The sequence below is a fragment of the Leucoraja erinacea genome, chromosome 6, assembly GCF_028641065.1.
Source record: "Leucoraja erinacea ecotype New England chromosome 6, Leri_hhj_1, whole genome shotgun sequence".
Lineage (NCBI taxonomy): Eukaryota > Metazoa > Chordata > Chondrichthyes > Rajiformes > Rajidae > Leucoraja > Leucoraja erinaceus.
The window spans coordinates 58,654,699-58,679,377 of NC_073382.1; the positions used below are offsets into that span (position 1 = coordinate 58,654,699).

The 24,679-nt window shown below is 41.8% G+C and overlaps 1 protein-coding gene across 1 annotated transcript in view; it reads left to right on the plus strand.

Annotated features, from left to right (window-relative positions):
- The first annotated feature begins 369 nt into the window (after positions 1-369).
- Positions 370-24,679, plus strand: part of LOC129698422 (DNA-binding protein RFX8-like) — a 29,180-nt gene continuing 4,870 nt past the window's right edge. Inside the window, exons 1-5 of the mRNA XM_055637568.1 lie at positions 370-393; positions 1,844-1,954; positions 7,163-7,313; positions 8,994-9,052; positions 11,833-11,989. Of these exons, the coding sequence (XP_055493543.1) occupies positions 370-393; positions 1,844-1,954; positions 7,163-7,313; positions 8,994-9,052; positions 11,833-11,989 (502 nt within the window). The remainder of the gene's footprint in view (positions 394-1,843; positions 1,955-7,162; positions 7,314-8,993; positions 9,053-11,832; positions 11,990-24,679) is intronic.

The window sequence follows — 24,679 nt, forward strand, 5'->3', positions numbered from 1 at the left end:
CTTTGGTTGCATGCTATCCAGTCACATTATGTTTACAATCAAGCTATACAGGTAGTGCAAGGAGAAAAATATAATACAGAATATAGTATTACAGCATTTCAGTATTAAAACTGAGAGAAAGTCCAAATTTAAAAAAAGCAAGAGCCACAATGAGATAGGTTAGATCACCATTATACCCTTGGCTTATTTATGGGAGGACTGTTCAGTGGTCTGAAGGAAGCGAGAAAGAAGTTCTTCTTAAATCAGGTAGTGTGTGCTTTCAAACGTTTGTCTCATCTACACGACGGGAGATGGAAGAAGAGAAAATGACTGGGTAGTAAATGGTCCTTGATTATGTTGGCTGCCTTCCCAAGACAGGATGTAAAGTAGATGGAGTTGATGGGGGTGATGCTGGTATGTGTGATGGAATGGGCTACATCGACAACTCTCTGCAATTTCTTATGATCTTGTGCTGCGCTCTTCCCAAACAAAGGCTTTCACTGCTGTATCTGTAGATGTTTGTAAGAGTCATTGGAGACATGCTGATTTTCCTTGGTCTTATTAATCTAATTTACAGAGCCAGGAATTGACTCAAATTCTCAAAAGCAATCTAACTAGATCATAGCTCAGTTCAGATTTTCAGTGTGGTTCATTTCTCCCACAAGAGCTACGGTGCACATTCCTCCCAAACCTAAAGTTACTTAGTAATAGTGTGTGTTTGTAAAATCCTCAGAGTTTACTGGAAGGCTAAGCAAACCAATGTTGGTTTCCCAGACAAACAGGATCTATTAAACTCAATCAGCAGCATTGGCATGCTCAACACCAGACACCAAAGTAGTCAGCACATGCCAAGTTCTGTGAGTGGAAGCAATTACCAAGCAGGTAGAGAAAAATATTTAAGGACGTAAAACCTTCTTGAAGAAATACAAGATTCTCATTAATTCCTCTGAGTCTCTGGCCCATGACTGTTCAATATCGAGAAGGACCATTTGAGATCGTGATGATTAGCATTAGCCTTGAGTTCATGCATTTGGAGTATACAGAAGTCCTGTAAAAAGAGCATGCTGCCTCACAAATCGCCTACTTGCCTGTCCGATCCATGGAAGAGCCTCCAATGGGATCTGGGCAGAGAATTTTCAAGTTCTCTCCCAAATCATACATCAATTCCAGCAGCTCCAGGAAATGTCCCACTATAACCATCATTTTCTCAGGGCGATTAGGGCCACATTTAATGCAGCATTCAGAGGCACAAGCACCGTGAGAATTTAAACATGGTTCTCAGAGCTCCTTCAATCAATCTGCATTATTTTCATAACACTAGTTCTGGAAGTTAAGTCAATTCAGAATAAATTCCTCCCTTACTTTAAAAGAAACATTCTTTATTCAACCTCGTTGATTTTGGCCTCAGCTCATTTTAAACGCAGCAATAATGTGTCCTTTTCTCTGGATTAATGTCCAGGATTTCCTTTCCTTTTTATGCTAAACGCAGATGTCTGTTTGCATGTATGTGTGAGTGCATGTAAATATGAATTATAGGTAATTAATTAAATCTGTTCCTATGTATGAGATGTTTTCCTAAACAAAAAAGGGTAAATTATCCCTGTTAATAGGCATACTATAGTAAGGATGCAAACTGCAGTTAAAACAACACTGGGTTTTAATTTAGACATGATATCTCTAATTATTGAATACATTTACAAGTTACTCTTCAATTGTAGTAATTTTGCATATTTCTGAATAGTCTGTATTGGGCAATATTGCTAGCATGTGGCATAAAGAATTTATGAAAATCATTAGTTTGAATGAAAATATTTTGCAAATAGACGCGCATCCTAACAATGAACATAATTATATGTTATCATAGGTTAGAAGTGTCCTTTCATTGTTCTGGGAGTCATTTATATTTGATATCATCAATATATCTTTCCCGGATGTATGGCAGCTTTTCTGCTCTTATGATACCCAGTTATACAAGGTAAATAAATATTGCCACTGATATATCTATAACATTCTGTATATATAACATGCCTGTAATATAATATAACATTATGTAATATAACATAATGTAATATAACATTGGATGCATTCTCTTGGTTGTACATTTTATGAAAATCTTTATAGATTACTAGACCAAGGGGGACCTGTTGGGTCCCGTCCCCTCAATGAGCGGTTGCGGTGCGGTGGGGTGGGGGGGGGGGGGCTGCAGCGTCTCTACCAGGCGCTAGCCCCGAGCTAGGCTGCGGCCGGCGTGGGCCCGAGCGAGGCCCGGAGCGATCTGAGGACAGTCAAAAGCAGCAGAGGGCCGGCCGATCATGGCTTCCGCGAGGGGAAGCCCACCCACCCACGTGACAGACGATCGGGCGGAGGAGGCAGAGAGACGGTCATATCATGTGACGGCCAGGTGTGATCGGGTTCACCAGCGAAGAAAATGCGGCATGATTCCCCAAGTCGGCGGAATCGCAGGTTTTCATAGACAGCCTCGCCCAGAGGTAGTAATGGCCGCCACAATCAACTTTCCATCGCGCTGTTCTGCGCCCTCACCTGCGCCCATGCGGCGCCAACGGACGTCGCTGCAATGTTCTAGAACTTCAAGGAGCCCAGTGCACGACCTGAGCAGCAGTTTAAAAATGCTAAGTGACAAATTTAAAGAAGTGAAAGTTAAGAAGCCAAGAAGTACAGAAGACAGACAGGGGTCACATCACTCGCAGCGCGAGCAGAGGCAGGCAGAGCCATTGTGACATCATCAGCGAGACCATCTTGTTTACTTACCAAGTTATTTGAAATTTTTTAACATTTTCATGAATAACTCGGGAAATAATGCATCAAATTTTCAGATGAGGCGATTTTTGACATCACGGCGTAAATCTCTATCAGAAATGTAAAAATGTCGCCGTTAACGTGTTGTGTTTTCGAGGAGATGTGAATCAAAGGCGAACAAATACACACACACACAAATACACAAATAAATACATCCACATCCAAAATCTGAGTTTTATAATTATAGAGATAAGATTAGATGTTGACAAATAAAAACAATGATAACTTGACAACTTTTTATTAAAACATAAAACAAAGAAAAGTGCTGCACAGAAACAGGCCCATTATTTACCCAGCCCAGCATGTCCATAATGTCTATGCTGGACATGAGGCCTATATACATTAATCTTATCTGCCTGCACATGATCCACAACCTTTGGGCGCATAGGGGATACACATTTAATGGATCCTTACAAAAGATAGGAAATGCACCAGGTTGTACGATAATGTGTAGGACCACCACACATAACATTCCAGCCAGTCCCTTATTATCCAAACACTGCAACAGACCCACTTCATAGACATAGATAGAAACAAAGAAAATAGGTGCAGGAGGAGGCCATTCGGCCCTTCGATCCAGCACCGCCATTCATTGTGATCATGGCTGATGGTCCCCAATTAATAACCCATGCCTGCCTGCTCCTCATATCCCTTGATTCCACTAGCCCCTAGAGCTCTATCTAACTCTCTCTTAAATCCATCCAGTGATTTGGCCTCCACTGCCCTCTGTGGCAGGGAATTCCACAAATTCACAACTCTCTGGGTGAAAATGTTTTTTTGCTCACCTCAGTCTTAAATGTCCTCCCCTTTATTCTAAGACTGTGGCCCCTGGTTCTGGACTCACCCAACATAGGGAACATTTTTCCTGCTAGCTTGTCCAGTCCTTTTATAATTTTATAAGTTTCTTTTAAGATACCCCCTCATCCTTCTAAACTCCAGTGAATACAAGCCTAGTCTATTCAATCTTTCCTCATATGACAGTCCCCCCCATCCCAGGGATCAATCTCGTGAACCTACGCTGCACTGCCTCAATCACAAGGATGTCCTTCCTCAAATTAGGAGACCAAAACTGTACACAATACTCCAGATGTGGTCTTACTAGAGCCCTATACAACTGCAGAAGAACCTCTTTACCCCTATACTGAAATCCTCTTGTTATGAAGGCCAACATTCCATTAGCTTTCTTCACTGCCTGCTGTACCTGCACGCCAACTTTCAGTGACTGGTGTACAAGGACAACCAGGTCTTGCTGCACCTTCCCCTTACCTAACCTAACCCCATTGAGATAATAATCTGCCCCCTTGTTTTTGCCGCCAAAGTGGATAACCTCACACTTATCTATATTATACTGCGTCTGCCATGTATCTGCCCACTTACTCAACCTGTCCAGGTCCCTCTGCAACCTCTTAACATCCTCTTCACAGTTCACACTGCCACCCAGCTTTGTGTCATCTGCAAACTTGCTAGTGTTTCTCCTAATTCCCTCTTCCAAATCATTAATATATATGGTAAATAGTTGCGGCCCCAACACCGAGCCTTGCGGCACTCCACTCGCCACTGCCTGCTATTCTGAAAAGAACACGTTCACTCCTACTCTTTGCTTCCTGTCTGCCAACCAATTTTCTATCCCTGTCACCACCCTACCCCCAACACCATGTGCTCTAATTTTAGTCACCATTCTCCCGTGCGGGACCTTATCAAAGGCTTTCTGAAAGTCTAGATACACTACATCCACTGGCTCCCCTTCATCCATTTTACTTGTCACATCCTCAAAAAATTCCAGAAGATTAGTCAAGCATGATTTCCGTTTCATAAATCCATGTTGACTTGGACTAATCCTTTTACTGCTATCCAAATGCCCCATTATTACCTCTTTAATAATTGACTCCAGCATCTTTCCCACCACCGGTCAGGCTAACTGGTCTGTAATTCCCCGCTTTCTCTCTTGCTCCTTTCTTGAAAAGTGTGATAACATTAGCTTTCCTCCAATCCACAGGAACTGATTCTGAATCTATTGAACATTGGAAAATGATCACCAATGCGTCCACTATTTCCAGAGCCACCTCCCTGAGGACCCTGGGATGCAGACCATTAGGCCCAGGGGATTTATCATCCTTCAGTCCCATTAGCCTACCCAATACTATTTCTCACCTAATGAACATTTCTTTCAGTTCCTCTACCCCCTTAGATCCTCTGTCTTCCAGTAAAGAAGCTTTTATTGACCTTCTTTATATTCCTGGCCAGCTTCCACTCATATTTCATCTTTTCAGCCATATTGCCTGTTTTGTTTCCTTCTGTTGTCCTATGAAAGTTTCCCAATCCTCTGGCATCCGGCTACTCTTTGTTGCATTATACATCTTTTCTTTTAGTTTTATTCTATCCATAACTTCTCTTGTCATCCACGGTTGCCTCCTGCTCCCCTTAGAATCTTTTTTCCTTTTTGGAATGAAATGATCCTGTGTCTTCCGGATTATGTCCAGACATTCCTGCCATTGCTGCCATTGCTGTTCCACTATCATTCCAGACAGGATCCATTTCCAGTCTACCTTGGCCAGCTCCTCTCTCATGCTTTCATAGTCCCCATTTGTTCAACTGCATCACTGATACTTCCAATTTAACCTTCTCCTTCTCAAATTGCAGATTAAAACTAATCATATTATGATCACTACGTCCAAGCAGCTCCTTTACCTCGAGTTCTTTTATCAAATCTGGTTCATTAGACAACACTAAATCCAGAATTGCCTTTTCTCTGGTTGGCTCCATTACAAGCTGCTCTAAGAATTTATCTCGGAGGCACTCTACAAACTCTCTTTCATGGGGTCTTGAACCAACATGATTTTCCCAGTCTACCTGCATATTGAAATCCCCCATCACCATAGTGGCATTACCTTTGTTACTCACCAGTTTTAACTCCTGCTGCAACTTACACCCTACATCCGGGCTATTATTTGGGGGTCTGTAGATAACACCAATTAGTGTCTTCCCTCACCAGCAGAGCTACCCCCGCCCCCCTCCTCTGCCCACTTGCCTGTCCTTTCTATAAAATGTATAACCCTGACTATTAAGTTCCCAGGCCCGATCCTCTTGCAGCCACGTCTCAGTAATCTCCACAATGTCTTATCTACCAACCTCTAACTGAGCCTCAAGCTCATCTACTGTAATTCTTATACTTCGTGCATTCATATACAATACTTTTATTCCTGGGAAAGAAAGCTCACAAAGGGAGAGGAGAGTATGCGAAGTGTAATAGGGATCGATGTGAAAGTTGAGATGCGTAAGGAATATACTTTTATTATCGATCCCTATTACACTTGGCCATACTCTCCTATCCCTTTGTGAGCTTTCTTTCACATTGATTCTGGGGTTATTAACGATCCCTTTAACTCTGTCCTTGACTATCTCATTTGATCCCCCCCACCCCACTGCTCGTCCTGGCCTAACAACCTGACAAACAACCACCCCCCCCCCCCCCCCCCCCCCCCCATACCCTCCTGAAGTCCTTATTTAGTTCAATCAGTGTTCATCTATTTAAAAATAATATATATATATATATTTCTTTTTGCATAAATGTTTTATATACCTTTGCATGCAGCGCTTCCTATTCCTCAAATTCTGGGAGGTCCGCTACCAGCTTTTATGTCTTGCTCTTTCTGAGTACGAAGGTGTAGAATGATGGCCATTTATAACTGCAACCTTTCTGGTTTTTTTTCTCCAGTACCTCTAATAATTGCAATGTAAAACTGGAAACTTGTGAAGTATGTAGCAGTATCATTTCACTGTATTGGTGAATGTTGGGGTATCAACATCCAGCCTCACATTTTTGGTCCTCTTGACCAAAAGATGACTTGCTCTAAATTTGTAATTATTTGATTTGATTATATCTGGCCAGTTAATTTTTAGCAGGTGGTGCAGCAGCAGAGTTGCTATCTTACCGCACCAGAGACCCAGGCTCAATGCTTGCCTGTATGGAGTTTGGATGTGGGTTTTCCCCGGGTGTTCTGGTTTTCTCCCACACACCATAGACTTACAGGTTAATTGGTTTTGGTAAAATTGTAAATTGTGCTTAATGTGTAGGATAGTGCGGGGATCGCTGGTCTGCGCGGAGTCGGTGGGTTGAAGAGATGTTTCCGCATTGCATCTCTGAACTAAAATAAATCCTCAGAGCAAAACCTAGTAATAATGCAATATTTTAAGTATTATTCTTTTGTTACTTTTTTCAATATTTTCTGCTTATTAACAAAAGGTAAATTGCTAATAAATGCTTCATATGAAATATCTTAAAATTATCAAAGATGAAACATGATTTTTGGCATGGTTTACTAATATGATGAAAAGCCAAGTTTAACCAATATTTCTGTGTCAACAGATGATAGAAGAAATTCTTCTTCGTGATTTTCTAGGTGATTTTTCTGTGCAACATCTTCAAAATGCCAGATCCTTTGCCAAAAAGTTTAAGAGTTGGTTGGGTGATGCATTGGAAGGCACGCCATTACTGTTGCAGTCACTTAAAATGAGAGGTATATTTTTGTGATTAATTAATTCTTAATATTTTACAGATATATATTCCCCTTGAGCCATGATCACAATGAATGGCGGTGCTGGCTTGAAGGGCCGAATGGCCTCCTCCTGCACCTATGTTCTATGTTTCTATGTATCTGTCATCACACCCCTCCTGCTTTTGGTTTTTTACACCACTGTTTTCCCCCAAATTACTGATTTGCATCATTTTCTGTTATTATTTCATGTTTTATAATGCCTCAGTCTCTCCAACTATTCTGAAGTTCAAGGAAACCCCCTTCTTATAAACCAATTCTGCCAACAACCTCTTTTGACCCATATTCTCCACCCTGATTTTTGACCTGTATCAATTTTTCCTTGATTTCTTTGATAGTCAAGCAATATTAATTTCCAACACGTTTACATTCAAAAGTACTTAACCTTGAGTTATATGGAACATAGATAGCACAAAGAATAGTACAGCACAAGAACAGGCCTTTTGGCCCACAATGTCTGTGTTAAACATGATGCCAAGTCTGAAGATAGACACAAAAAGATGGAGTAACTCAACGGGTCAGGCAGCATCTCTGGAGAGAAGGAATAGGTGACGTTTCGGGTTGAGACCCTTGTTCAGACTTCGGGCTGTTTGTTACATTGTTTAACACAGTATCATTGCACAAGTGTCGATCAAAGCAATTGCTTGTCAATATCAGTGGCCTTCCGCATTGTAACTGGCAGCCGGTGTTCTTAAAGAGACAGGTGTCTGATTACTGTGGGAACGTCCTTCCACTAAAACCAAAATCGGTTATAAAGAGGTCCGTAATAATGAGGGCAAACTGTACTCAACTTGTATCTACTTAACATAGAAACAAAGAACTGCAGGTGCTGATTTATACCAAAGATGGACACAATGTGCTGGAGTAACTCAGTGGGTCAGACAGCATCTCTGGAGAAAAAGGATTGGTGACATTTTGTGTCGAGACCCTTCTTCTGTTGAAGTCTGAAGAAGGGTCCTGACCCGAGGGGAGGGAGGGATTGGGGGAGCGTAGGAAGTGAGGGAAAATAAGAGGGAGGAGGTGAGGCGGGAGGAGGGGGAATAGAGGGAGAGAAGGGGGATAGTAGAGGAGGGGAGATTGGGGGAGGTAGGGAGTGGGCAATAGAGGGAGAGGAGGGTAGTGGAGAAGGTGAGGAGGGATAGTGGGGGGAAAGGGGGATTCTGATTCTGATTCTTCACCTGTCAGTACAAGGATGTGGCAGTTAGTTACAGCACCGACTCTCCCATTATGGATGATATTGTTAGCTTAACGTACACCAAGGAATAGATGTGAGACTCTAATGATCTCTTTGGCTCAACTGCTGGCATGATAAAATAAGTCATTGTGAGAGATCATTTGCCCACCTCCATTAAGCAATCAGAAACATTTAAGAGCTGTAGCAGGATTTTATTGAAAGGTGGAAATTCATGTTCTGGAATGACACTTGTTTCCACTTCCTATTGTTCTCCATAAAGAACTCCTAAAAAATCCAGGAAAACATTGTGTCAAGAATTCCATATCCTGGCACTTAATGATAGATGGTGCAATTCCAAAATTAATTAGAATCTTTATACTGGCATATCATTTTGCTACCGCTTTTTCTTTATGAATAATGTGTTTTAAATGTTATACATTTATCTGACATGACTTTAATATTTTTTTTAGCAGCTAATATGTTTGTCAATAGACTCCGAAGAAGAACTTGTATTTGCAATCTTGCAAAGGTAATGTGCACATAATACAATGAATACTTTTATATATTTGTTGGCGAAGAGGCAATAAGCATAAAACACACACAATCTTAAAAAGTATTTCTGTTATCAAATCAAATTCATTTCATAAGTTTATATAATTATATTTCTCCAGTTTATTTTTAATATTTTCTTCACCCTTTCAATTATAAATATCATGCGGTAACTCTGAGTAAAGAGGCTAACAGTAGTTTACATTTCAGAAATGTAAAACTATAGGAACAAAGAGGTCCTTCTGCAGTTATACAGACCCCTAGTGAGACCACATCTGGAGTATTGTGTGCAGTTTCTGTCCCCTAATTTGAGGAAGGACATTCTTGCTATTGAGGGAGTGCAGCGTAGGTTTACAAGGTTAATTCCCGGGATGGCGGGGCTGTCATATGCTGAGAGAATGGAGCGGCTGGGCTTGTACACTCTGGAGTTGAGAAGGATGAGGATTCTCATTGAAACATATAAGATTGTTAATGGTTTGGACATGCTAGGGGCAGGAAACATGTTCCCGATGTTGGGGGAGTCCAGAACCAGGGGCCACAGTTAAAGAATAAAGAGTAAGCCAGTTAGAATGGAGATGAGGAAACACTTTTTCTCACAGAGAGTTGTGAGTGTGGAATTATCTGCCTCAGGTGGAGGCAGGTTCTCTGGATGCTTTCAAGAGAGAGCTAGATAGGGCTCTTAAAAATAGCGGAGTCAGGCGATATGGGGAGAAGGCAGGAACGGGGTACAGATTGGGACTGATCAGCCATGAACACATTAAATGGCGGTGCTGGCTTGAAGGGCCGAATGGTCTACTCCTGCATCTATTGTCTATAAAAGTTGTACATTGGCAGCATAAGGTAATCTGCTGTATATTGTTTCCCCATTTATTTATGTTGGAAATCACTGAACTTTTAATTTGAGGTGGAGATAGCTCTGTTCAATTGGGATCAATGAGTTCCCAATTCATTTGGGAATTGGTCATAGCTCTGCCTGCACAGAACAGCATAAAGCTGAGAAATGGCTCCAGAATAACTTGCTTCCACTTCCACAGTCATAAATGCATCATAAAGCATGGAACATTGAGAAAGTGAGTGACATCCATGACCATGAATTAGAGGATCAATACTGCTCCCAGAAATAATGGCCATTCTACAAGTAGTGCACCACGATAAGAAGAATGAAAAGAGGACGTGTAGACCAAAATCACCTGGAGGAAGAAAGGAGAAAATTAACCTGAGCAGGAAACTCAAATATTTAACATGTGGATTGATTGAGCACTTCTCTCATCTATGCCTCAGTGGGGAATAGCTCCTTGAACGATTATTTGAGAGTATTTCATTTACTAAGAAGATGATGATGGTGGAGGTATACTGTGTGCGGTAGCTATAAAGCAGTCAAATCCCTGTTGCCTTTGACTGTATGGGTATAAGACAACATGTTCTAAACATAGTGCTAGAACTAACTCCGGGTCAGGCAACATCTCTGGAGAAATAGGATATGTGACATTTCAAGTTGGGACCCTTCTTCAGATTGAAAATAGGGGGTGGGGGGAGGGGGGTGTTTGAAGAGCTGGAGGTGAGAAAAGACCGGGACCAGCCTGGGTAAACCCCTTCTTCCTCCTAGTCATTGAACCAGTTCCTCAGTTCTCCACTTTATATCCCTCTTGAATTCACACCTTCCCTAGCCAACAATGGACCCACCAGGGCACCACCCTGCCTGAGGACATTGTGGCATTTGCTTTCCATTCCAGTGTCATCCCACGTAGTTTCTCAGTAGAATACCATGGTGGTAATATGGCAAGGAATAGGAAAATCAACCAATAAGCTAAACAGTGAAATGTCGATATTAACATGATTTGAGTATAGAAACATAGAAACATAGAAAATAGGTGCAGGAGTAGGCCATTCGGCCCTTCGAGCCTGCACCGCCATTCAATATGATCATGGCTGATCATCCAACTCGGTATCCCATCCCTGCCTTCTCTCCATACCACCTGATCCCTTTAGCCACAAGGGCCACATCTAACTCCCTCTTAAATATAGCCAATGAACTGGCCTCAACTACCTTCTGTGGCAGACAATTCCAGAGATTCACCACTCTCTGTGTGAAAAATGTTTTCCTCATCTCAGTCCTAAAAGATTTCCCCCTTATCCTTAAACTGTGACCCCTTGTTCTGGACTTCCCCAACATCAGGAACAATCTTCCTGCATCTAGCCTGTCCAACCCCTTAAGAATGTTGTAAGTTTCTATAAGATCCCCCCTCAATCTCCTAAATTCTAGCGAGTACAAGCCGAGTCTATCCAGTATTTCTTCATATGAAAGTCCTGACATCCCAGGAATCAGTCTGGTGAACCTTCGCTGTACTCCCTCTATGGCAAGAATGTCTTTCCTCAGATTAGGAGACCAAAACTGTACACAATACTCCATGTGTGGTCTCACCAAGACCCTGTACAACTGCAGTAGAACCTCCCTGCTCCTATACTCAAATCCCAGTGTCAGTCTTGACAGGGAAATCAAAATCTCAGTCCTCTAATGAGATAAGGATAGGCAGCAATTTCTGTATATCTGACAGTTTCATAATGACCCCAACTGATTCTGCACAGGATCATGGAGCAATATTAATTCTGGAGACTTTGCAGATCTCACATGCCTTGTTTAGTTAGCCTGAAATAACCTTTATAAAGGAATGGTACTATTGACAAAAGAAATACACTATATAAAAGATTACAGATTTTTTTTTAATTACATCATTTATCTATAATTTGTTTCCATTCTAGAGTATGCACACAGTGTTGAATAATCATCGAATGGTTAGCACTTTAAAAGCTGATTTGCGTGCTGTCATCAGTCAAGGGTTGTTGAATATCCCCAACAAGTCCACAGAAGCATTCGGCCATTCACTGGAAGAAGAAGGCAATAGTTTTGAATGGAAATGTAAGTACCTTGCTTTTATTTGTTTGATTGATAAGGGTTTGTATTACAATTAATAAAATCTGGTGTATAATGGAAAAGCAGTTGTGGAATCCACATGTGATGGTTCACCAACATTTTCAGTAACTATTACAAAACAATCTATGTGTGTATGAAGGGGAATTTATTTTCAAAAATGAAAACTGATGAATTTCACCTTTTATTTTATTTTTTTCTTTGAGAAATAACTTACAATGACTTCCTCCCTCCACCATTCTACTGTCCACAAAAATCTGTCTTTGACACCATAATTTCATCTATATATTGACAGCAACATCACCCAAAAGTACAATGTGATCATCCAGATGTACATTGAGGTCACAAAACTCTACCTTGCTTCCTATTTTATTCTATTTTAGTTGAGCAGTACTCTCTAAATTGTGTAGTTGTTTGTCTGACATATGGAATTGAATGGGCAGAAATTTCTGCTTCCTAAATATTAGCTGGCCATTAGTTAATTTCCCTTCTCGAGCATTGCTATTGTTATGATCTCACTGCCATCAGTCTCAGCAGAACCAGGCTGTTCATAACTGGTATTATATTAAATATTGGTGCCTGGATTAAAGAGTATTAACTATAAATAACCATTGCACAAATTTGGAATGTTTCTTTCTGGAGCTTCGGAGGCTGATGGCAACCTGACAGAAGTATGTAAAATTATGAGATGCAGAGATGTGGTAGATAATCAGAGCTTATCACAGGATGGGAATACCATATACTACAGGGCATTATTTTCCGGGGGGGAGGGGGGGGGATTTAAAGGGAATTTACAAGGCACGTTGTTTACACAATGTGGTAGCTGCCTGGAACATGCAGCCATGGCAAGTGGCGGAAGTAGATATGATAGCAACATTTTGGAGGCATTCGAATAGACATGTGAACAGGCATGGAAATGAAGGATGTAGCCAAGTTTAAATTGGCACCAAGGTCAGCATAGACATTATGGGCCAAAGAGTTTTCCCAAAGGGCTAGTTCCAGTGCTCTACTGTTCTATGAATTTTTCCATGTCGCCACTCCATCGGTTGATTTCTACCTCCGTAATATTCCAGGTCAACACTTGTTTTAGCTTCTTTGAAGCTGAAACCCTCGGCTTTTGCTTTTGTTACTTTATGTCTTGACTAATTTGACGCACCCCAATCCGACCAACGTCATTTTCCCTGCTGTAAACCTCAGATCATCAAAATGATTGCTGGCTTTAACCAAAATCATGTCAAATCTTGTTATTCCTTCACCTTTGTCATATTAACATAGTTGGACAATGCATCAAGCTTTAACATTCTCATTCCTGTTTCCAAATCCTTCCATGAATACACTCCTCTCTGATGACCTCCCACATGAGCACCCTCTAAGATATATGTGCTCTGCCAAATTGGCTTCTTGAACTTTCTTGAATTTAATTACTCCAACTTTGGCTGTGCTTTCAAGCCTCTAATCGCCAGAATATCCTTTCAAATGCTTTCTGTCTCTTTCTACCCTTCTTTAAGAAGCAATTCAAAACCAACCACTTCGCTAAGGTTTTGGTCAATTAGTCTAATATTTCCTTGATGAAAGCAGTCCTTGACTGGTTTTAAATTTGGTTAATAAAACCCAAAAGTGTTGTGGAATGTTTTGCCATATTAAAGACGGAACATGTATTTAACTTATTTTCATATTGCTGGTGCTAGTTTTGGCACACTACTAATTTGTTTGCATTGAATTTTTATTTGTACTTATCACATTTCAGTATTTTTAACCAACTTTCTAGAGAAACGAGAAAGGTTTTCAAGTGTTGTGCTCTAAAACAAAATGTGCAGATATGTACTAGATATGGATACTGCTCCCAACTATATAGGATAAAATGGGAGAGATGTTAATTAATTCTGTTCATGTTCATTCTGTATTTCTCTCCACTGTTGCTCTCTAACCCACTAGCTGTAGGACAGATTGAACAAGAAAGTGCAAAGACCACAAATTACATGTTCAGACAATATTGCTTCATTGCTGAGTTAGAGTGCAACTATGCATTGCGCAACATTAGTTCACCTCTAAAAAAAATGATGCTCAGATTACTAAAAGTAATAGTACAGACTTAATTACACAAAGAGCTGGATTGGCAATCTGAATCACATTGAGGGTCTCTCATGTGAAGCATACTTTATTTTGATTTTGTCTCCACGTGTGGACATATTGTGATCCTTTGGACAGGGGAGTCCTGTGGTGTGCCTGCTCTGTGCATGGAAGAGACACTCAGTCTGCGGAAAATGCAGAGCTAATTATAGCACGTCACGCACCATACATTTCCCCCCACCCCATGCCAGCAAAATTGAAATATTTGAGTGCAACTACGACCTTCCTTGGATACACACGTAGCACTGTAAATGGCTTGTTGTAAGCTCCCCCCAGTCTAGTTTCTGTCAATAAAATACTGAATAAAGCACTTGCGCCACTAAACTTTTTTTTGGATAACACAACACAAATTCCTCCATACAATACCTAACCACCACGGGTTTGATCCTTGTATCTGCTTGGCCAAGCCCTTCTAGCCTCGTGCAAGCAGAGACACTCCAAAAGATCTCACAGTCCCAAGCGTTCTTCCAGAAGATCGACATCGGACCTTGTGGGAGCTACCTTTTATAGGTCCCCGAATCTTGAGGGGCCGAACCACATGGTGGTGGGCTCTATACAGTTCAATAACATACATAGATTAGCACAGTACATGATAGACAGTTCCCAATAATACAGTAACTAATACAATGTATCTGACGAAGTTTCTAGGTGGAAGTTAATACAGATTAATTATGCAACATGTGCCTGGGGATTCAGACAACCCAGACAAAACGCAACATCTTAACCAATCGACTGTCCAAATGAAGCTTCGCAACATTATTTACACTATGTATATCTGGTTTGCAGTGACCCAATCAGTTCCATGCAATTTACACCTTATTGTAAGAATCTGCAGATGTCCCATTCTCTCCCTGCCACTCTTATCTAGACTCCAGACAAACTGGCACCATTCAGCAACTTGTCCCAGTTCTGCAAAAGGCACATTTCACTTGACCAAAATGGCCTAGCAGCACACAAGCCTTTACTCCATTTTAATGTCCTGGCATCTCCAATTTGGCCAGAATTAACATTCCTTCCTTTTATCATATATGATAAACCATCATTTATGATAACCAAATAATCAGATAATCAAATTATCATATATACATATCTGTGACTATTACATTTTCCATCTATTAACAACAACAAGACGATGATGTTTCTTCCCAGAATCTTATCAAACTTCCTGAGTTTTCGTGGGCGTAACATCACAATTTCCGTCTGATGAGTCTTCACCTCCCGAGTTTTTGTGGGTGCAAATTCCCTCCATCCATGTTGTTGCCCATTCTTCCATCCCTTTCCATTGTTGGACCTATAACCTGTAATTCCTCAAAAACATGGGACAAAGCAAGTACCATTATTGCACTAATGCTTTCCCATACATTCCACTGTAATGTACAAGCTCTTTTCTATTTCACTATCACTATTCTGCTCTATAATATCTTCTTTACTATCCTAGGATCAACACTAATCAGCCCTCTCCGTATTCACACGATAATCTTCAATGTATATATGATGATGGTTTCTCATATAAATTTCAGCTGGGTTCAGTCCAGATTTCCCTACAGGTGTGACACTTATTTAAAGCAAACCATGATGAATGTTTCAATTCAACCAAATTCAGTCTCAGCTTTCAATTTAACACTCTCTGTGTGAAAAATGTTTTTCTCATCTCGGTCCTAAAAGACTTCCCCCTTATCCTTAAACTGTGACCCCTTGTTCTGGACTTCCCCAACATCGGGAACAATCTTCCTGCATCTAGCCTGTCCAACCCCTTAAGAATTTTGTAAGTTTCAATAAGATCCCCCCTCAATCTTCTAAATTCTAGCGAGTACAAGCCGAGTCTATCCAGTCTTTCTTCATATGAAAGTCCTGCCATCACAGTCTGGTGAACCTTCACTGTACTCCCTCTATGGCAAGAATGTCTTTCCTCAGATTAGGAGACCAAAACTGTACACAATACTCCAGGTGTGGTCTCACCAAGGCCTTGTACAACTGCAGTAGAACCTCCCAGCTCCTATACGCAAATCCTTTTGCTATGAATGCTAACATACCATTCGCTTTCTTCACTGCCTGCTGCATCTGCATGCCTACTGTCAATGACTGGTGTACTATGACACCCAGGTCTCGTTGCATCTCCCCTTTTCCTAATCGGCCACCATTCAGATAATAGTCTACTTTCCTGTTCTTGCCACCAAAGTGGATAACCTCACATTTATTCACATTATACTGCATATGCCATGCATTTGCTCACTCACCCAACCTATCCAAGTCACCTTGCAGCCTCCTAGCATCCTCCTCACAGCTAACACTGCCCCCCAGCTTCGTGTCAAACCCGCAAATTTGGAGATGTTGCATTCAATTCCCTCGTCCAAATCATTAATATATATTGTAAATAGCTGGGGTCCCAGCAGTGAGCCTTGCGGTACCCCACTAGTCACTGCCTGCCATGTAACGGGTATAGCTTGGACCCAATAGCAGCACAGAATCAGGCAGGTATAATTGGTAATGAACCTTATTACGATACTGTAACACAGAGTAGTAACACAGGAATGGGTACACCGTACTCACACAGAGGCTCAGGATTGAGCGAGGGTTCCGAAGAGGGGCAGGCAGGAGACGTAGTTGGGGTAGCGGAAGGTCCGGTAACCAGGAGATCCAACACACGATGCAAACAAACCAGCGAGGGACAGACGAAAGGAGAGTCGAAGCCAGGCAGGTAGTCGTGGAGCCGTTGCAGGGATATACCAAACAGCCCAGGAGATGGGCAGACAGAAACCAGGTCGGGGACAGAAGGCTGAGGTGCTATCCGGGAAGACGACAGGACGGAATGGTCAGGGGCTGGCAGGTTCGAATCCGTGTAGGCAGTCGGGAAATCGCTGGAGAGTCTTGCATGAATGCCGAGAACAATCTGGTACTGTGTGAACAGTGAGGAGAGTCTATATACCGGGTTAATAGGTGATCAGAGGCAACTGAGTGCAACAGGTGAGGAGAGTTAGACTGATGAGAGCGAAGTGGCAGGCAGGCAGGTGAGGAGAAGGAGGGACCGGTGGAAAAGTACTGGGAGGTGAAGTTGATGAGAATGAGGAGAGGGCAGACTATGACATGCCATTCTGAAAAGGACCCTACTCCTACTCTTTGCTTCCTGTCTGCCAGCCAGTTCTCTATCCACATCAATACCGAACCCCCAATACCGTGTGCTTTAAGTTTGCATACTAATCTCGTATGTGGGACCTTGTCGAAAGCCTTCTGAAAGACCAGATGTAACATATCCACTGGTTCTCCCTTATCCACTCCTCATCCTTGAAAAATTCTATAAGATTCGTCAGACATGATTGACCTTTCATAAATCCATGCTGACTTTCTCCAATGATTTCACCACTTTCCAAATGTGCTGCTATCCCATCTTTAATAACAGACTCTAGCATTTTCCCCACTACCGATGCTAGACTAACTGGTCTGTAATTCCCCGTTTTCTCTCTCCATCCCTTTTTAAAAAATGGGGTTACATTAGCTACCCTCCAATCCTCAGGAACTACTCCAGAATCTAAAGAGTTTTGAAAAATTATCACTAATGCATCCACTATTTCTGGGGCTACTTCCTTAAGTACTCTGGGATGCAGCCTATCTGGCCCTGGGGATTTATCGGCCTTTAATCCATTCAATTTACCTAACACCACTTCCCGACTAACCTGGATTTCACTCAGTTCCTCTATCTCATTTGGCCCCCCGGTCTACAGTTGTTTTAACTAATCTTTTTCTCTTCACGAAGGGTTTCGGCCCGAAACGTTGCCTATTTCCTTCGCTCCATAGATGCTGCTGCACCCGCTGAGTTTCTCCAGCTTTTCTGTGTAACCTTCTATAAAAAACCTTTGCAGTTTCCAAAACACAATGACCAACGTCTAGCAGATTCACACCTTCTCACACAATTGTACATTCAATCTTTCCCACTCGCTAGTCAAATCACTCTACTCAATCGCTCTATTCAATTGTTCAACTCAATCGCCTATTCAATCGCGCTCTCAACTTTCTTATCAGCTCGATCACAATCACCTCATTCAACTTTCAGCCTGTAATCAAAGAATCTCCGGTCTCCCAAACTAAGGCTCTTAATATTTACATTTTAGCAGCAATCTCTCCCACTCAGAACACTAAGTTCACAAAGACAAATAAACCCGAACCACGCAAGTAAAACTATAATCAAACAAGAAACCATTCCCTCAATTTCAAGTAGACCAAGACACACCCCAATATAAACTACAAGCATCCACTTATTATGATGATGAATCACACACTCTAATAAAACGGAACGATTTCTCCCTCGACACAGCGATCGAAAGAATACGAACCCTGATCGAACCAACATGAATCGGATTCTAACAATACTAACAATCCCGATTTAAACAAATACCATATATTCAATTCAAATGCACTTTTACCCCAATTATCTAACAACCAAAATCCTTAAGCACTCACACAGACAATACAAGTAGCGGTCCGTGATCTTAACACACTCTAAAATTTCTTACATAGACAAATATTTATACAGTTCGGATCCGATAAAGATACTAAAAATGACAATGCTGGAAATTTAGTCAACCTGGGCCTGCACTTCATCCTCCAGCACCTAGACTGCCAGGGGACCTATGCGAGGATATTGTTTGTTCATTTTAGCTCTGCATTCAACACCATTGTGCCAGAGCTACTACATTCCAAACTTTCCGAGTTGACTGTGCCTCAACCCCTCTGTCGGTGGATCACCAGCTTCCTGACAGACAGGAAGCAGCATGTGAGGCTGGGAAAGCACATCTCGGACCCACAAACCCTCAGCATAGGAGCACCCCTCTCCACTACTCTCTCTACATCAATGACTGCACCTCCATTGACTCCTCTGTCAAGCTTCTCAAGTTTGCGGACGACACAACCATGATTGGACTGATCCAGGATGGGGAGGAATCTGCCTACAGACAGGAAGTGTCACAACTGGCGTCCTGGTGCCATCCCAACAACCTGGAGCTCAATGCTCTTAAGACAGTGGAATTGATTGTAGACCTTAGGAGAGTCCAGTCAAAAACAGAGGATGTACTTCCTGCGGCAGCTGAGGAAGCACCATCTGCCACAGGCAATGATGGTCCAATTCTGTACGGCCATTGTAGAGTCTGTCCTCACCTTCTCCATCATGGTCTGGTTTGGCTCAGCCACCAAGCACGACACCCGGACACTGCAGCGTATCTCGCCAATTGGATACCAAATCTGGGTTGGGATTTTTACCTGTCTGAATTTATAGTTATTAACAGCACTATGTGCTTATTTGGTTCATTATTGCTTATTTAAAAGAATATATTGGAAAGATCTACCCACAGCTGGCTGCTCACCTTTCAAAATTCATAGATACGTTTAAGATAATAGTTTTTAGACTTTAGATATACAGCATGGAAACAGGCCTTTCGACCACCAAGTCCACGCCAACCACTGATCAGCCCGTACACTAACCTGCACACACTATTTGGGTTTTTGACAGGATTTGTGATGCACAGATTTTCAATTATTTTTCACTGTAAACAGTCTTGTTGAATCTTGTTGATCTAAGGCCTTTGTGTGGTTCTGATGAGGTGCAGAAAATAGCACAGTTAGCCATGGGGTAAGAGACAGTGGTATCAAATATCACTGGACCACCACAAGCACCATATTTAACCATGTCACCATGGGTGCTTCATTGTGTGACTTTGGGAGCCTTGGCGCGTATGGACATGTTTGACTGCCATGCAGTTTATACATTGAACAAATAGTTATGTTTTCAAACTAAACTAGCAAAAATCAAGGCAGTGATATTCTGAGGGAACAAAACAATGTCCAATGAAAGTGCAAAAAAGCAATACAACTAATAGAAATGAAGCCAGAAGCATTTGTTATGCTGACAAATCTTCATACGCCAGATATCTTATTAATGTTTTCCAGATTCTAAATAATTCAAAGCCATCAGAAATATCTGAAAGCTGCAAATTTAAGAAAAGGAACCAGAAGCCAGAAGCAGGGGGAAACAATCAGTGAATGCATTGCTTAAGTAAAGAACTTAACTCAAATGGCAATGTGATGGCATTATGGATCATGCGTATGTGATAGCTTTGTGTGTGGGGTGATAAAGAACTCGCAATTCTTCAATCCTATTTCACACCTGCTTTTATCTCTGGCCTTTTTTCCAACCATCTTCCAGTCAACCCCCCCCCCCCCCCGCCCCTCACCTGTGTCCACCTGTTACCTGCCAACCTTTATCCAGCTTCTCTGCTCTTCCAGCTTTCTTCTCCCCCTCTACAATTAGTCTGAAGAAGGGTCTCGACACGAAATGCTACCTATTTATGTTCTCCAGAGATACTGCCTGACCTCCTGATTTACTCCAGCACTGTATCCTTTTGCCCATTAACCAGTATCTGCAGTTCCATATTTCTTCAAAATGACAGCAGAAAACGTCATTCTTTGCAGCTACATTCTGACAATGAGAAATTGGTATTATATCATAGCAATTCTACAAGAAACAATACCAATCAAAATGATGTCATCACAGCCAAGACACCTATTCAAGAAAGTTCAGACAAATATCATTGTTGGAAATCACTACCAAAATCATGAGAGGAATAGATTGGGCAGTCGCACAGTCTCTTGCCCAGAGCAGAGGAATCGAGAACCAGAGGACATAGGTTTATGGTGATGGGGGAATGATTCAATAGGAACCTATTAGGAACTTTTTTACACAAAGGATGATGGGTGCATGGAACGAGCTGCCAGAGGAGGTAGTTGACCCAGGTACTATTGCATTGTTAAAAATCATTTAGACAGCTACATAGATAGGACAGGTTTATAGGGATATGGGCCAAATGCGGGCAAGTGGGACTAGTATAGTGGGACATGTTGGACAGTGAGGGCAAGTAGGGCCAAAGGGCCTGTTTCAACGCTGTATGACTAAATGAAATATCTATTCTGGTAAATGGACTACACAGTGCAACACACCAGACAACAAGTACAGCTGCCCATCATTGTAGCATACTGTGAATACAGATCAAGTTTAATGAAAAAACACTGGCTGGGTAAACTCATGACAGTTTGTAAGGTTGGTTTTGCACACTGGCGTGTCAAAGACTCATCATGACGCATTGCTGGAAAGACGCAATATGCAGATTCATGACAGACTAGATACAAAGTCAGCCTATGGTTAACTAAATGGTATATTTCTGAAAACTGATCAGGGTGGGCCACACAGATCGTATTGTGCCGAAGGCAGACACAATGGTGCAGCTGTGTGGAGATTACAAAGCCATTATAAATCAAGTTGTAGGTGATGAATGACATCCATCACCTACAAGACTGGAAGAAAAATATTCATAAAACTGGATCCCTCCCATTGCCTGTGCACAAATGACTGTTGACTAAGGCAAGTAGATTCAGATAGACAATACAAATCACGCCCAAGGGAAATATTTTATCTAAGTACATGTGCAGACACAAATCTTTTCATTCATGTTTAGTTTTGCTGCATCACTCACCATTTCCTGACTGCTCCTCTCACACCACTCTGAGGTTTTCACCTCCAGCACTTCACTGCTTCCAAACACTGTCTCCTCATTGCCTCAGTCACTGTCTCCTCATTGCTCCAGTCACTACTTCAGTTAGTTTCTTCACTGTCTCCTCACTGCTCCCATCTCTCTCCTCACTGCCTCTATCACCAGTGGCGGACTGGCCAGGGTGTCAGCTTGCCCGATAGCAAGTGGGCCCCTGATAAAGTAGGCCCCCTATATCAAGTGGGCCCCTGATGAAGTGGCTGGCAACCAATATTTATAGACCCAGTCTGCCACTGCCTATCACTACCTCTCCACTGCCTCAGTCACTATATCCTCGCTGATTCAGTCTCTGTCTCCTCATTGTCTCCCGTCACTGCGTCTTCACTGTCTCCTCCTTTCAGTCTGGAAAAGTGGCTGACCTGAAAAGTTGTTTGCCCATTCCCTCCACCGATCTGCCTGAGTTCCTCCTGCACTTTGTGATCGGCTTAAGATAAGTTCCTACAGAACTTTGTTGTTTGCTTAAGATCAATTCCTCCAGCATTTGTTACTTGCTGGTTGATTGCTCTTTAATGCAAATAAAAGTTTAGGATATGAAATTTGAACTCGGTGTTGCTAGTAGCACAGTGACATTGTAAGATTGATTTTTTTTAATTGACCATTGTTTAAAGCAGCAGCATGGGAAACTCAACAGATTGTGTTTGAGACTGACCTGCAGGAAAATAAGTCACAATTTTGGATCAGTTGGCATTTCTCTTGTACTTGAGTCAGAAGATTATACTGTAGGTTCAGATATTCTGCAGAATGTGGTTACTAGATGTGCTATTCACAGGTTGTTTTAATAGCAGTAGATATTGATTATAGTCAGAGAGTGGTGAATCTGTGGAATTCATTGCCACAGAAGGCTGTGGAGGCCGTCTATGGATATTTTTAAGGCAGAGATAGATAGATTCTTGATTCGTATGGGTGTCGGGGGTTTTGGGGAGAAAGCAGGAGAATGTGGTTAAGAGCGAAAGATAGATTTTCCATGATTGCACGGCAGAATAGACTTGATGAGCCAAATGGTCTAATCCTGCTCCTATCACTTATGACATGATTCTACTTTTGTATTAACACCTGAGCAATTTATCAGTATCACACTGATTTAACAAGGGATGTCGGGATACAGCTCGGAGTGCATGCATATTGTGAGCTTTACCAGGTGGAGAAGTCCTCTGGTAGCTCAATGCAGGGGTATCTGGTCCATCCTTTAGTTGATCCTTTACAGCAGAGCTTGATATTCTGAGTGTGAGATGGAAAAAAGAGCTGATGAATGGGCGGTGTAGGCTTTTGTTGCATAATATTTGAATAGGTAAGTGTGCCGCAACTACTTGGCCTGAATCAGTGATTCTGTGGCAGATCAGAAAGAAATATCCAATGGTTCATGTATAGCTTGCATTCAGTGTTGTGCACATAGAAACATAGAAATTAGGTGCAGGAGTAGGCCATTCGGCCCTTCGAGCCTGCACCGCCATTCAATATGATCATGGCTGATCATCCAACTCAGTATCCCGTACCTGCCTTCTCTCCATACCCTCTGATCTCCTTAGCCACTAGGGCCAAATCTAATTCCCTCTTAAATTCAGCCAATGAACTAGCCTAAAGTTGATTTTGGCGAGACCATCTTTCCAATATCTCTGAGCTGAAAAAAGTTCTTCAAATCCGGTTTTAAAGATCTGACCCCCTGCCAAAGCTGTTTCCCCTTGTCCTGAAGTGGAAATCGGGACAATCTACTTATCTAGCCTGTCCAACCCCTGAAAAATTTTGATTTCTATAAGCTCCCCTCTCAATCTCCTAAATTCTAGAGCGTATAAACCCAGTCTATCCAGTCTTTCTTCATAAGACAGTCCTGACATCCCAGGAATCAGTCTGGTGAACCGTCTCTGCACTCCCTTTATGGCAATAATGTCCTTCCTCAGATTTGGAGACCAAAACTGTACGCAATACTCCAGGTGTGGTCTCACCAAGACCCTGTACAACTGCAGTAGAACCTCCCTGCTCCTATACTCAAATCCTTTTGCTATGAAACAGTGTTGTGCATCAAATTTAAAGTTGACCGTATAGGACCAGAGAAGCTAACCATGGGTAAGCTATTTTTTCAAACGTGATTTAGAATAATTATAGTAATATGAACACAGCTACAAAATAATTGCAAAAATATTTCAAACCACAATACAGCTAAAGTTGATTTTTGCGCCACATCTTTCCGATATAACATTGAGCTGAAACGCTGCAAACCATTGATCTGACCCCCTGCCAAGAATATTTCCAGTTGTTCTGAAGTGGAAATAGATGCTACTTATTGACAATGGGCCTGAAAAATGATTTCACGTGCTGCACCAGTGTCAAGAGAACACTATATATTCTCTCTGCATGTGAAAAACTTGAAGACATTTTAAGGCACTGAGAAATTGGATTGCGCAGGTTCTTCTTTTTAAGCAATTCATTTTCAAGGAAAAATCATTTTCAATGGAAAGTATGGACTTTCAGCCATTTCATTTGCATCCCAGACTCGCCTGATTGGCAGATGGTACAGGTCATGCATGTAGAGAAGGGCTTTCACAACATGCGAGGCTTTTATCTTTGAGACGCTTAAAAGGGGCCTGCGCTATGGAAGCGTTCGGTAGAGCTGCTCCCTCACAGTGTCAGAAGTCCAAGTTCAATCCTGTGTGAACTGCTCTCTATGTGGAGTTTGCACGTTCTTCCTGTGACTCTGTTTCCTTTAGGTGCTCTGGTTTTGTAGGTTAATTGGTCTTTCCAAATGGACCCTAGATCTTTACGAGATGGGACTCTTTTCTCATTTCAAGAATTACAGTCGAAATATCACCTGAAAGGTAATCAATATTTCAGATATCTTCAAATTCGAAACTATCTGAAAACATATACCCAAGACTACCAAACTTTGCTGCCAGATATACGAGACGAATGTATGAATAGAAATTCGGTCAAACAAGTTCATATTTGTATAACACCCTTTTAA